The following is a 15,816-nucleotide window of genomic DNA, read 5'->3' as shown; positions in this document are numbered from 1 at the left end:
TTGAATTAATACCAAGGTACAGATTGGTATTTTGTACTAAATATAAAATAGTGTTAACACCATAATTCCTAATCTTAATTACAGAGATTTTATTAAGTACTTGTCTAGTCTAATTGGAGCAAGAACACTGTCATAAAATGGTAACTAATAAGGTTGTATACTTAAGACCTTTTTTGAAAAGAATATTGCCTATAGCTCTCTTTAAAATTAAAAAAAAAAGTAATACATGCATTTGGGGAACAAAAATTTGAAAGTTAGAAAGAATCCATAAATAAATCTCCTGTTAACCCTTATTTCTGATGCATCTTTCATAGATCATCTGTGTATGAGTGTATAGAGATATATTTTTAATTTTTATATAAATGGTTACATATTATTTATACATCCATGCCTTGTTTTTAAAAAAAAAAACACTAAATCTTCATATCTTTGTGAATGCCCTAAATTAAGTGATATTTATAATACTGTATGCCCTACCCCATAACCCCATCCTACCCAGTAATCCAGTGAGATTTTGAACAATATTATTCTTGCTTTTCATCTTTCCCCTCCTTTTAGTTTGAAGTACTAGCTGGGTGGTTTAGGGAATTGATTCTGTATTTCTCACCATTAGTTGCTATGTGATTTTTTTCTTTCTTTCTTTCTTTTTTTTTGAGACAGTATCTCATTCTGTCATCTAGGCTGGAATGCAAGTGGCATCATCATAGCTTACTGCAGCTCCAAACTCCTGGGCTGAAGAGATCCTCCTGCCTCAGGCGCCAGAGTAGCTGGGTCTACAGGTGCACACCACTGTGCCCAGCTAATTTTTTTATTTTTAGTAGAGACAAGGGTCTCGCTTTTGCTGAGGTTGGTCTTAAAACTCTTGGCTTCAAGCGATCCTTCCATCTCAACCTTCCAAAATGCTAGGATTACAAGAGTGAGCCACCAGGTCTGGCCTGCTATGTGATTTTGAGAAAACACACTTGACCTTTTGGAACCAAATAATCTCTTAAATTTCTTTCAACCTCAAACTTTTGTAATTACATATAATATTTTTAAGTAGGTTGAAACAAGTGTCAGATCAATTCTGTGTAGAGTAAGCCTAGTGAATCCTGCAATGTCAAATTTCTTATTGACTTTTCTTATAATTTCAGTCATTGATATAGTGACATACTTGTGTGTGTGTGTGTGTCTGTCTGTCTGTCAAGGGAGAATGTAGTAGATAGTATAATCTCTGCCAGTTCTGTGTTAAGAGGCAATTTTTCTTTCTCGAAAGGGACTGAACATTTGACTAGGTTGGCTGTTTTCTAAGCCTGAACTCTCCAATTAACAGATGTAGGGAAAAGGGCTTTATAATATTAAATCAGTTGCTTAGGACCAACAATGTCCTTTTTGTGAAAATCTGAGGTTCTTAAAAGATGGAATACCATGACATCATCACTGTTGATCCAAGGAGCATTCCTCAAGTAATACTGAATGTGTTGTGATTATCAGTACCCTTCCCCCATTTTCTTTTTGTTGCTTTTGACTCATCTTATTGTCAGTTATTTGAGTATGTTTTGCAAATGTGGAGCCATTACTTAACTCTGAAAATCCCATTTTGGTCTGAGATTTTTAAATAAATTATATTGGGTTTTTGTTCTAGTTTCATCAGCTCTCTTGGAGATGTATGGTTTAGGATTGAACAAAGTGACACCACCCACAAAAAGTATGTATGGCTTTTACATTTTCAACTGTAAATAGCCTAATAAATGATAGGCTTTTTTGGTCTATTTTTGTGGAACCAAAAACAAATTAGATCTCATTGCTGTTTATTTGCTTGTTAGTTTCTTTTTGTTCTCTTTAGTAGGAAGGAAATAGTTAGTTACTTTAATGATATTTTCCCCTGAGAACAGATTAGATATTTTAAAAATGTAATCTAATAGCCTTTTTTAAAACAAATGTTAGCATGCGCAGTCTCATAGTACCTTTAAGAACTTGTTACAAACATTTATATCTTTTAAGCCTCATCTTTAGTTTATCAACTTATATTAGTCGTATATTTTATTGGGTATTCATGTATGTGAATACATGTTGAGCAGACTAGAAGAATTATGGAGTTTATGATTAGAGGTACTGTGAAAGCTCCTCTATGTTTTTTTTTTTCCCTTGTAGTTTTTCAGGACAGGTATTTAAAATGGACAAGACCTTTCTTTGTTAATTAATTTACATTGATGACTGTCTTAGTAATATTCTGAATGGGTCCAGGGCAACCAGGATGGTGCTAATTTTTAAAATAAAGTACCTTTGGGAATTTGAGTTTATAGGAAAGAAGTAGTTATGCACTAGATGCTTTTAACTCTTCTAGCCTAACAATGTTTTAATGGTATATTTCATGGATCTCTAACTTCTTCGGAGTTCTGATATTTTTATACATTTTAGTTTTTGTTTGTTCTGTCATCTGACAGTCTAAACAATATGCATAAATGTTGTAGAAATTGTATTATTATTTAAAATTTGGAACATAAGGAAAGTATAGACTTGTGAATATTGGCCCTAATGTTGGCAGTAACTACCTAAAAATAATCCTTAACATTTTGGCATATTGCCCTCTTTTCTCTGCAAATTATTTTATATTATTGGTACTATATTGTGTCTACAACTTTTTGGTTTTTCTTAAATCTTTTTATTATAAAATCAAATAGATAAAATACATTTTACAAATATATAGCTTAATGAATTTTTATAAGTCAGTACTACCCTTGTAACCACTACCCAGGGCAAGAAATAGAACTTGGCAGCCACTCCAGAATTTCTTTTGTGTGTCTCACCCTAATCATAATCCCTCCTCCCTTTTCCCTAAATTAACTACTATCCTAACATTTATATTACTTCTGGGAGTTTCTTTATGGTTTTATCACCCCAAGTATGCATCACTAGACTGTTATTGAGCTTTGAGAGTTCTTTATATATTCCAGATACAAATCCTTTTTCAGATACATGATTTGAAAATATTTTCTTCCAGCCTCTGGCTTGGCTTCATTCTTTTAACATCATCCTTTAAACTTTGCAAATGCATGAGTTTTCAATTTTGGTGAAGTCCAAATTAGCAGTTGTGCCTTTTATGGATCACATTTTTTTTTTTTTTTTTTTTTTTTTTGAGACAGAGTCTCACTTTGTTGTCCAGGCTAGAGTGAGTGCCGTGGCGTCAGCCTAGCTCACAGCAACCTCAAACTCCTGGGCTCGAGTGATCCTTCTGCCTCAGCCTCCCGAGTAGCTGGGACTACAGGCATGTGCCACTATGCCCGGCTAATTTTTTTATATATATATATCAGTTGGCCAATTAATTTCTTTCTGTTTATAGTAGAGACGGGGTCTCGCTCTTGCTCAGGCTGGTTTTGAACTCCTGACCTTGAGCAATCCGCCCGCCTCGGCCTCCCAAGAGCTAGGATTACAGGCGTGAGCCACAGCGCCCGGCCTATGGATCACATTTTTGGTATCATATCTAAAAATTCCCAAAGTTAAAAAGATTTTCTCCTGTGTTTTCTTCTAAACGTTTATAGTGTTAGCCTTTTACATGAGATACATAAACTATTTTTAGTTAATTTCTCTATAAAATGTGAGGTATGAATCAAAATTCATTTTTATATGTATCGATGTCCAATTTGCTGCAGCACCATTTATCAAAAGATTACCTTTATTGCACTTTTGTTAAAAATCAGTTGATCATATTTATATGATCTATTTCTGGACTTCTGTGTTGTTTCATTGGACTATGTATTCTTTCATTCAGTACCACATTATCTTGATTATTTGTAGCTTTATTGTTAAGTCTTGAAATCAGCCAGTGTAAGTCCTTCAACTTTATTCTTTTTTAAAAAAAATATTTTGTCTATTTTGGATCTTTTTGCCTTTTCATATGCATTTTAAAATCAGTTTGTTGATATCTATAAAAAATCTTGTTGGAGTTAGAGATTGTGTTACATCTATGAATCATTGACTTTTTGGATCAATTGGGGAAGAATTACCTCATAATTATATTTAGTCCACAAACATGGTACATCTCTCCATTTAGTTAGGTTAACTTTGATTTCTTTCCTCAGGGTTTTATTCTTATTACATAAATTCTATTCACATATTGTTAGACATATCTTAAATATTCCATTTTCCTCTTGCTATTTGCTATTTTGTACATTCTTTGGAATTTTTCATGTGCACAATAATGTCAGTAACTAGTGACAGTTTTCTTTCCATTATGTATGACTTTTAGTTCTTTTTCTTGTCTTTTACACTAGAATTTCGGATACAGCGTTGATTAGGAAGGATTAGAGTAAACATTCTTTCCTTATTTCTAATCTCTAGGGGAAAGCTTTCAGTCTTCAAGCTTAAGTATGATGTTAGCTGCAGATTTTTTTGTAGATACCCTTAACAGGTTAAGACTATCCCTTCTATGCCTAGTTTGATAATTTTTATCATGAATGGATATTGTATTTGTCAGTTTATCTGCCTCTTATTTATATGATCATTTGTTTTTTCTTCTTTAGTCTGTTTAGAATGGAGAATTACAATGATTTTCTAATGTTGAATCAGCCTTGCATTTCTGGTATAAATTCTACTTAGTTGTGATGTAGTATCATTTTTATATATTGCTGGATTTGATTTGCTGATATTTTGTTGAAGATTTTAGCTTTTGTATAGATGAGGGACATTGGTCGGAAGTCTTCATTTTTTTTTGTAGTATTCTTGGAGTTTTTTTTTTTTTTGATACTAGTGTAATGATGGCTTCATAAGATGAATTGGGAAGATTCCCATTTCATATAAGCTTGAAGAGTTTATATAGAATTTGTATTATTTTTTTCTTTAATGTTTAATAGAATTTATGGTGAAACTGTCTAGGCCTGGAGTTTTCTATATGGGAATATTTTAAACTATGAATTTAATTTCTTTAATATACATATGACATTCAGGTTATCTGTTTCTTCTTCAGTGAGTTTTGGTAGTTTATATCCATCAAAGAATTTGTCCTTTTCATCTGCATTGTCAAATTTATGAGCTTTTAGCTGTTTGCGGTATTTTTTAATTTATTTTTTATTTTTTGTTATCATGGTCCCACTCTGTTGCCTGGGCTAAAGTGCAGTGGCGTTATCATAACTTACTGCAACCTCAAACTCCTAGGCTTAAGCAATCCTCCTGCCTCAGTCTCCCAAAATGCTAGGATTACAGGCATGAGTCACCACACCTGGCCTGCCAAATTTTTATCTTTTTTTTTTTATTTTTTGGTGTCTTTTTTTCATGGTCCTTCCTCTTAAGTTTTCTTTTCTATATCATCAAATATATCAGTGCTTTTCCTTACTGTTTTGGATTTAGACCATAGTTAGAAAAGTTTCCTTACCCTCGTTAGAAAGAAATTTACTCGTATTTCCTTCTAGTACTTGTATAGTTTCATTTTTATATTTGCATATCTGATCTATATGTAATTCTGATGTTCAGTTTGAGGAAAGGAATAGTTTAATTTTATTTTTCTCCTACATGGCTATTGGATTCTCACCAAAATACTTATTTTTGTCAAATCAGTCTTTTTTCCATTGATTTGAGATGCCTTTTTGTTTTAGCCATTTAGCAGTCATGTTTATGTAAAGTATGTGATGGGGATATAATTTTATTTTTCCAAATGGATTATCAATTTTCCCAACAATATTTATTCTTTTTCTAATTGTATACTAAATTCCAAGATACACATTAATGGGTCTGTTTCCGAACTTCCTTTTGGATTACTGATTTCCTTTTCCTTCTTGTTTTAGTATTCTACTCTTGTGATGGCAAGTTTCGTGTCATCTTTTGGTATTTGACAGAGCAAATATTTTAATTACCTCATTATTTCTTGTCTCTCTGATTTTCTGAAAGTTGCTATCCTTATGAGTTTATTCTGTTTCTATCAACTTTAATGGTTTCCATATCATAGTTTTATGTTTACTATTCAGTAAATATTTGTGGAAGTGAATTCATTTTTAGGAGTTGCATAGAAAAGGAGAATTAACTGTATTTTATTTCAACAAATATTTATGTAATATTAACTGTAGGGGCTTGGGAGAGGTGGTAGAGTAATGAAATAAAAAGCCAAATGAGACACATGGTGCTTGCTTGTCTAGGAAAGAGAGAGATAAATAATTACAATATAATATGGTAAATGCTGCAAGATGTTTTGGGGAATGGAGAGTGACTAACTTTTCCTAATAGAATTAAAATTTTACAAACATGACTTTTAATCTAAATCTTAAAATATTTTTGAGTAGGAATTTATTAGGCAGATAAGAAAGAAAGATGCAAATCACGGAACTGGTTAGAAAATTTTCATGTGAAATAATTCTTGTAATGAGAGTACTAAAACCTGATCATTTGGAATTCTTAAATAAGGTCTTAATTAACACTAAAGCTTATTTTTAAATTTTTTTTACAGGTTGATTAACTGAGTAGTAATACTTTATGTGGACTTGAGTTCAGGCTACTCATTTTAGGGATGAGAAGTTCAGTGACTTTGCTATAGTTACGTATCCTTGGAAGAACTATGATTGAGATTCTTTGTTCCAGGGAACTTCCAGAGCAAGGAAATTATTAGTAAAAGGATATGGGACAACCTTGGATGTATATTTAGAAATGGAATACAAGTTAACAATTTATACCTTTTTATTGCTGTGTAGTGTTAATTTAGGGAGGTAGAAAAGACATATAAATGTATTTCATATAGTTACAAAGAAGTTTTCTAGCAAGAATTAAAATTTGGTTCAGTTTTTCCACTAAAAATGAGATCTATTTAAAAGTTATACTCATAAAAGGCAGGGGGAGAATTGGATGGAACTAGTTTCTTTTTCTTAGAAGTCTAATGAAATCAATTTGGGAGTTTTTTTAAATTGATGGATTTAAGCAGATTAAGAAAAATTTAGCTTAGGTCTCTGGGAGGCTGAGGCGGGCGGATCGCTCAAGGTCAGCAGTTCAAAAACAGCCTGAGCAAGAGTGAGACCAAGTTTCTACTAAAAAAATAGAAAGAAATTAATTGGCCAACTTAAAAAAAAAAAAAGAAAAGAAAGGAAAAAAAAATAGCTAACACTTATTATAGTGCTTACTATGCTGGAGTACTAGTCTGTGCTTACATTTTTTTTTTTTTTTTTAAAGGGAAAAGAGCAGAGGGATTTTTTTTTATTTTATATTTTTTTATCTCTTGTGCTTACATTTTATTAACTCATTTTAACCCTCCCAGCTACTCTATGAAGTAGATTGTTATTTCCACTTTACAGATTAGGAAAATGAGACTACCCAAGTTATCAGCTTGTAAGTAAATAGTGTTGCTGGGATTCATATGCAGGCAGTGTCATTCCAGAACTGAGGTTCTGAAGCCTCTCAATTACAACAGCTATTTTAAAAATTGGATAATCTAATATAAAGGAATTTATAGCAGAACCACCAGGGAATTTACTTGTTATTTGTATGTCTGATTATCTAATGAAGCAGAGTTGATAAAGACCCCATCTTTTTTTTTTTTTTTTTTTTTGAGGCAGAGTCTCACTCTGTTGCCCGGCTAGAGTACCATGGCATCAGCCTAGCTTACAGCAACCTCAAACTCTTGGCTCAAGCAATACTCCTGCCTCAGCCTCCCGAGTAGCTGGGACTACAAGCATGTGCCACCATGCCCAGCTAATTTTTTATACTATATTTTTAGTTGTCCAGCTGATTTCTTTCTATTGTTTTATTGTTTTTTTGTTTTTTTTTTGAGACAGAGTCTCACTCTGTTGCCTGGCCTAGAGAGTGCTGTGGCGTCAGCCTAGCTCACAGCAACCTCAAACTCCTGGGCTCAAGCAATCCTTCTGCCTCAGCCTCCCGAGTAGCTGGGACTACAGGCATATGCCACCATGCCCAGCTAATTTTTTCTATATATATTAGTTGGCCAATTAATTTCTTTATAGTAGAGACGGGGTCTTGCTCTTGCTCAGGCTGGTTTTGAACTCCTGACCTTGAGCAATCTGCCTGCCTTGGCCTCCCAGAGTGCTAGGATTACAGGCCTGAGCCACCACACCCAGCCTAAAGGCCACATTTTAAGGTGAATCAGGTTTATAGGGAAACAGTTATCTATGTTAAATTCATTACTTTCTCCCACTCCATTTTTCTTTGGAATGTCTGTTAGAGTAGATTAATACAGTAGTATATGGTATCTGAAAGGAAAAGAAAGTTTCCTGTTAGAAACACACTATGGATACATCTTGGGTTATTGTTTAGTTTTTTAATAGTCTCTGTGTTATATTATCTCCTCTGCTGATGAGCTAACTACATCAGAATTAGGTAAATTTATCAGTACTTTAAGTACTGATATAGAAAGCCTCCCATGATATAAAGACTTAATTAATTTTCAAAAGTGGTATATAGTAGGAATCTCTCTCTTTTAAGCTCCACAGGTGATTATGATGATGAGCCAGGTTTAAGAGCTATACAGTAGTATACATATTGCCTTTTCAGTGAAATTCTAGGCTTGAGATAATTTTGTAAATGCTGTCAATAACTGATTATTCTTAGCAGCTTTTGCCTTTCCTGACTTTTCTTTTCTTATTTTTCTACAGTAGTTTATGCCAACGTGGCTTCATTCATACAGATGAACCAAGGATTGGGATAGCAGTATAAAATTAGAATCAGACAGCTGACTGCTCAGCAGGATGCCATCAACTAACAGAGCGGGCAGCTTGAAGGACCCTGAAATTGCAGAGCTCTTCTTCAAAGAAGATCCAGAGAAGCTCTTCACAGATCTCAGAGAAATTGGCCATGGAAGCTTTGGAGCAGTGTATTTTGTAAGTGTTAAAGGCTTGATTTGATGTCAGTGACCAATGTTTGCTTAATGTCCACTCCTGGCAGAACAAAAAACAGTGAAGAGATATAGGCCACAGTCCATTTTATAGTTACTTGCACGAGGGGTGGGGAGAGTTTGTGTTTGTGTGTGTGTGTATAAGATCCAAATATGAAAGTTTTGGATTTTAGTTTTATTTATTGAGCTTCTTGGATTACTAAAAAAAAAAAAAAAAAACTGAGAAAGAATATTAATTTGCTTTAACTTGCATGTTACTTATTTAGAATTTTTAGGACATGGTTTTTAAGAGTCTTATGACTCGCACTGCTGTAGAATTAAATATTGTAGAACACTGACTTTTCTGTAAAGTCCCATGCAGAGTCAGTCTTAGTCTTATGAATATCTAGGATTATCTTTTTTTTTTTTGAGACAGAGTCTCACTTTGTTGCCCAGGCTAGAGTGAGTGCTGTGGCATCAGCCTAGCTCACAGCAACCTCAAACTCCTAGGCTCAAGCAATCCTACTGCCTCAGCCTCCAGAGTAGCTGGGACTACAGGCATGTGCCACCATGATTGGCTAATTTTTTTTTATATATATATTAGTTGGCCAATTAATTTCTTTCTATTTATAGTAGAGACGGAGGTCTCGCTCTTGCTCAGGCTGGTTTCTAACTCCTGACCTCGAGAAATCCGCCCGCCTCGGCCTCCCAGAGTGCTAGGATTACAGGCATAAGCCACTGCGCCCGGACTCAAAATGACCATTTCAACCATTTTTTTGTGGGGGCGGTGCCATCCTGCTGGCAGTCCAGCAGTCCCGATTTTAACTATTTTTAATGTTCACAGTGTTGTACATACAGCCATTACTACTATTTACTTCTAAACATTTTCATCACCCCAGATAAAAACTCTGTATCTATTAGCAATAACTCCCCATTTTACCTTTCCTCCTGCCCTTGGTAACCTGTAATCTACTTTCTCTGTGAATTTGCTTATTATAGTTGTTTCATAGAATTGGAATCCTATAGTATTTGTCTTTTTGTGTGTGGCTTATATCGCTTAACACAGTGGTTTTGAGCTTATTAATCTATACTGCAGCATGCATCAGAATTTCATTCCTTTTTATAGCTGAATAATACTTCATTGTATGTATAAAACAATTTGTTTATCCATTCATCTGTTGAATGACAACGTAGGTTATTTCCACCTTTGACTATTGTGAATGATGCTGCATTGAACATTGTTGTGAAGTATCTGGTTGAGTCCCTGTTTTCAATTTTGAGTATAGTACCTAAGAGTGGAATTTTAGGTTTCTGCAGTAATTCTGCAGTAATGTTTAACGTTTGGAGGAATTGCCAAACTGCACCATATTGGCTGTACCATTTCTGTTCCCAGCAGCAATATCCAAGTGTTGCAATTTCTCCACATCCTTGACAGTGCCTGTTATTTTCTGTTATTTTGATTATAGCCATCCTACTAGATGTGAAGTAATACCTCATTCTGGTTTTGATTTGCATTTCTCTAATGACCAATGGATGTTGAGTAACTTTTCAAGTTCCATTTGTGTATTTTCTTTGGAAAAATGTCTATTGAAGTCATTTGCCCATTTTTATATTTAGGTTGTCTGTTGTTGCATTGTAGGGGTTCATATATTAAATACTTACTAAATACATGATTTGCAAATATTTTTTTTCCATTTTATAGTTTATCTTTTCACTTTTTTTTTTTTTTGAGACAGAGTCTCACTCTTTTGCCCAGGGTAGCATGCTATGGTGTCAGCCTAGCTCACAGCAACCTCAAACTCCTGGGCTCAAGCAATCCTTCTGCCTCAACCTCCAGAGTAGCTGGGACTACAGGCATGCGCCACCATGCCCAGCTAATTTTTTTTCTATATATTTTTAGTTGGCCAATTAATTTCTTTCTATTTGTTTAGTAGAGATGGGATCTTGCTCTTGCTCGGGCTGGTTTCGAACTCCTGAACTTGAGCAATCTACCTGCCTCGGCCTCCCAGAGTGCTAGGATTATAGGCCTTAGCCAGTGCACCCGGCCCTCTTTTCACTTTCTTGATAATGTCATTTGATATACAAGTTTTAAATTTTCATGAAGTCCAGGTATTCTGTTTTTTCCCCATGCTGGTCATGCTTTTGGTGTCATGTCTAAAAATCCATTGCCAAATCCAAGGTTATAAAGATTTATCCTCATGTTTTTTCTTAAGATTTTTATGTTTTTAGCTCTTATATTTAGGTCATTGATCTATTTTTAGTTAATTTTTGTGTATGGTGTGAGGTAGAGGTCAAACTTCATTCTTTTGCATGTGGAAATCCATTGTCCCAGTACTATCTGTTAGAAAGACTGTTCTTTCCCCATTGAATGGTCTTGGCATCCTTGTCACATAAATTGGCTATATTGTATAGGTTTATTTCTAAACTCTCAATTCTATTCCATTGGTTTTTATGTCTGTCTTTATGTCAGTACCACACTGTTTTGATTACTGTAGCTTTGTAGCAAGTTTGAGATCCGGAAGTTTTCTTCCTCCAGCTTTGTTATACTTTTTAAAGATTGTTTCAGAGACCCTCAAAATTCCATTTGAGGATTGACCTTTTGTTTTCCTTTCTTTTGAGACAGGGTCTTGCTCTGTTGCTCAGGCTGGTCTCAAACTCCTGACTTCAAGCAGTCCTCCCAGTTGGACTCCCCAAAGTACTAAGATTATAGGTGTGAGCCACCATGCCCAGCCAAAATATATTTTTTGTTTTGTTTTGTTTTTGTTTTTTGAGACAGTGTCTAACTCTATTGCCCATGCTGGAGTGCTACAATGGTGTCATCATAGCTCATTATAACCTCAAACTCCTGGGTTAAAGTGATCATCCTGCCTCAGCTTCCCCAGTAGCTGGGACTACAGGCGCAACACTATGCCTAGTTAAGTCTTCCCCTCCCCTCCCCTCCCCTCCCCTCCCCTCCCCTCCCCTCCCCTCCCCTCTTTCTTTTTTCTCTTTCTTTCTTTTTGTAGAGATGATGGGTTCTCTCACCATGTTGTTCAAGCTGTAAAATATGGGTTTTATTACTATTTGGGTATGGTGAGCGCAGTAGATAAGAAGTTGACTGCCATTGAAAAGATAGTGTGTTATACTTATAGATCCCAAGAGAAAGATGTACACTACACCATAGGGGACCCCATGGAGAAGTAATGGGATAGATTAGGAGGCAGAGGATGTGAGAGAAAAACACGGGCAAGAGCCTTTATTGTGATTTCTGCAGGAGGAAATAGGCAAGACAGGGTAAGCAATTTTAGGATTGACTAGTTTCAATAATTTCATCAGGCTCTGTAGTGTAGGGACTATCCCCATTTATCTAATACCTGGCCATAGGTTGGTTGATTTGGGCTGGGGAGAGTTTCCCAGAGTGTGAGAGCCTGATAAAAGAGGTAGTTAGGGGTATGGACTCTGGATTGGTTGGCTTGTATATCAAAGACATGGCTGTTTGCTAGCTCTAGGAATTAGCTAACTCTGAGAGTGGCCATCAGCAAATCTGATGTCAAAGCATAAAAAAAATAGAAAATAGAAAGATATAATTAATTAATATTTTCATCATATTAACCTTTTAGTTACATATTTTTATTATTCTTTTAATAGTTACCCTAGAGATTACAATATATATTCACTTATTATAGTTAACTTATATTAACACTTTTACCACTTCTCAAACCATGTAAAAACCTTACAAGTATTTCAACTGTAATCTTTCTCCTGCTCTTTTGGCTATATTTCTCATATTTTACTTCTAAAGCGACTATTTGATTCTATTTGTTTTAAAAGTCTCTATCTGCTGACCCTAATTTCTGAATCCCTAATGGGTCTGTATTTATTTCCAGTTTTTTCCTCTTGCTTTTCAATATTTGCTCCACTTTTTAGCATGCCTCATACTTTTTGATTGGATGCTCTTTACTGTGGAGGAGAATTTGTAGAGGCTCTGGGTGATGTTATTTTTCTTCAAAAATAATTATGTGGTGGCTCACGCCTATAATCCTAGCACTCTGGGAGGCTAAGGCGGGTGGATTGCTCAAGGTCAGAAGTTCAAAAGCAGCCTGAGCAAGAGTGAGACCTCGTCTCTACTGAAAAATAGAAAGAAATTAATTTGCCAACTAAAAATATCTAGAAAAAATTAGCCGGGCATGGTGGCGCATGCTGGTAGTCACAGCTACTCAGGAGGCTGCGGCAGAAGGATTGCTTTAGCCCAGGAGTTTAACGTTGCTGTGAGCTAGGCTGACGCCACGGCACTCTAGCCTGGGCAACAGAGTGAGACTCTGTCTCAAAAAAAAAAAAAAAAAAAAAATCATTTTGGTGAGATTTGAATTCCAACTTTCATTTCTCCACATTGTCTTTTGAAAGCTCTGCTTAACTCTTTAGTCTTCCGGCTGTCATTTTCTGTCAAGCTTTTAGGAGTCTTATCCTACAGATGAATATTTAGGAGTTGACCAATTAATTAAGGAGAATTTGTAGATTTTTGAGCTGCTGCTTGTCAGCTCCCTTTTCTGAGATTGTGCCTTTAGGTCTCAGGTACTTTGACTTCCCTTACTCTGGCTTCTATCACCTTAGCCTGTCGTCCTCCTTGGATCTTATTTTCCTTTACTACAGGTCACAGATGAAGCTGGAGTAAATTTGGAACTCCTTTTATATACTGTTCTTCTCTCAAGGATTCTAGTTCCTAAAGGCATACCTGCATTTATTGTTTTCCTATAATTTTATATGATTATTGTACATATATTGTCTGCTTTTATGGCTGTTTTTGACTTTAGGGATAGTCTTAACATAGCATCATGGCAAGAATTAAGAAGTAAAAATTTCCTTGGTAGATGTTTGGTATTATTTGTACACCTATGAACTTTTTGTATAACCTTCTGTAAAGATATGGAGCAGCTGGTCTTTCATTGTTATATTGCAAAGTTTAGAATTTCAGTAGGTTTTTCTGTCTTCCTTAGACCTGCCTATATGATCTGTAAAGTGAAAGAAATAATGTTTATTGTCTTTTTCCTTTGGTTAAAGGGACTAAATTAAGTCCCATATTGACAAAATATCAGTGATTTAAATTTTTCAAAATAAAACCATAAAATTACATTATCCCAAATCCAGAACTTTGCCAGTAGTTTTTGTTGAAGAGTATGAAGTGAGTAGGTCTTGAATCAAGTTATAGTGGGAACTAAAGATGTGATTGGAGAAAGATAAAAACGAAAGGGTCTTGAAGAACATCCTATATTATACTAAGAAATATGGGCTTTATTCTGAAGTCTTGAGAGAACTACTGAAGTACAAGAGAAATACTATATTTTTGTTGTATTGAAAGTTTACTCTTGCATGTGGAGGGAAGATCAGCATATGTCAGAGATCAAAGAAGGGAGGCTGATTGAGATGCTTTCATAATAATTTTAGGAAAGAAATGCTGACAGCTTAATTTAGAGGCAGGGAGGGTAGAGAGGTAAGTAAACATTTTAGAGTTAAAGTTTAAATGAATAGAATGAAGAGTATTTATTTTCTGACAAGATAGTGCCTTACCCACAGAGCAGAATTATTGAAGGTAAGAGAGGAAGTGAATTTTTGTTGTTTGCACCTCTTTATGGAGCAGTTGCGAAGATTGCCGTACCCAGGCTGGATTATTTCAGAGAGCTTTCGGAAAGTCTCATAGTCCCAGAAATAAAGCTCTAATAGGCCAAAAAAAGCAAATTGTTGTAAGCCAGATATCAGGAGCTGGTTTAGGAGAGACCCAAAAGGTAGGCACATTGTATGATCCTAGATTGGAAAAAACTCCTATAGCAGCAGTCTCCAACCTTTTTGGCAACAGGGACCAGTTTCATAGAAGACAATTTTTTCAAGACGCGGAGGCGGTGGTGGTAGGGCAGAGCTCAGACAAGCAATGGGTAGTGGCTGTATAGATGAAGCTTTGCCCTGCTCACCTACTGCTGTGCAGCTCCTCCCCATTCCTGTTTCATGGAAGACATTTTTTTTGGGGGGGGGGGCTGCTCAGAGCTTTTTGACCGGGTCCCTATCAAGTAATGGATGGCCGGTAGTTGGGGGGGACGCCAGAGCTCTTTGGTATCAGCCTGGGGTTGAGGATGATGGCTATAAAGGACATTCCTGAGACTTTTGGTGAAATTTGAATATGGACTATGTATTAATATGGACTGTGTATGTATTATATCAGTGCTAAGTTTCTTAAAGCTGATAACTATACTGTGGTTATTCAAGAGAATGTTAATGTTCCTTTTTTTTTTTTTAAAGCCAGTCAAATTTAGCAGTGGGGGGTTGAATACTAAGAATGTTAATATTCTCAGGAGATATATAAAGAAGTTTTTTAGAACCAAGGATCAGAATATCTACTCTCAAAATGGTTCTTTAATAAGGTATCCCAAAAGTCACCATACACAGGGAGAATGGGAAATTGTAGCTAAATGTACCTTTATTTACAAAATATTCATTACAGAATTTTTCCTTTGTGTGGAGACTTTTGGGACACCTGTATAATAATAATGAGAATGAGAACAATATGTGTGTTTGGATACAAGATTTCAAAGCAATTGTGGCAAATATAACCAAGGATTATAGTAGGGGCCAACAAATGACAGCCCATGGGCCAAATCCAACCTGTGGTCTGTTTTTTATTCAACTCCCAAACTGAGAATCATTTTTACATTAAAAAAGGGGGGTATAAAAAAAATGAAAAGTGACAAAAAAAAAAAAAAAGAACAGTGTGCCACAGAGATTGTATGTGCCTCACAAAGCCTAAAATATATGCAGTCTTGTCCTTCAAAGAAAAAGTTGGCTGGCCAGGCGCGGTGGCTCATGCCTGTAATCCTAGCACTTTGGGAGGCCAAGGCAGGAGGATCGCTTGAGGCTAGGAGTTTGAGACCAGCCTGAGCATGAGAGGTCTCTACAAAAAATAGAAAAATTAGCTGGGCATGGTGATGTGTACTTGTAGTTGCAGCTACTTGGGAGGCTAAGGCAGAAGATTCGCTTGAGCCCAGGAGTTAGAAGTTGCACTGTGAGGT

General features: G+C 35.5%; 1 protein-coding gene across 3 annotated transcripts in view; it reads left to right on the top strand.

The window, feature by feature from the left end:
* Nucleotides 1-15,816, top strand: part of TAOK1 (TAO kinase 1) — a 147,619-nt gene that overhangs the window by 47,782 nt on the left and 84,021 nt on the right. For all 3 annotated transcript variants that reach the window (XM_012740685.3, XM_075994290.1, XM_075994291.1), the window contains one exon: nt 8,565-8,789. In XM_012740685.3, coding sequence (XP_012596139.1) covers nt 8,658-8,789 — 132 coding nt within the window. In that variant the 5' untranslated portion in view covers nt 8,565-8,657. The remainder of the gene's footprint in view (nt 1-8,564; nt 8,790-15,816) is intronic.

Source organism: Microcebus murinus, chromosome 18, assembly GCF_040939455.1.
Source record: "Microcebus murinus isolate Inina chromosome 18, M.murinus_Inina_mat1.0, whole genome shotgun sequence".
Lineage (NCBI taxonomy): Eukaryota > Metazoa > Chordata > Mammalia > Primates > Cheirogaleidae > Microcebus > Microcebus murinus.
Note: the sequence above shows the minus strand (reverse complement) of the source record. Positions and strands in the feature narration are given on the sequence as shown.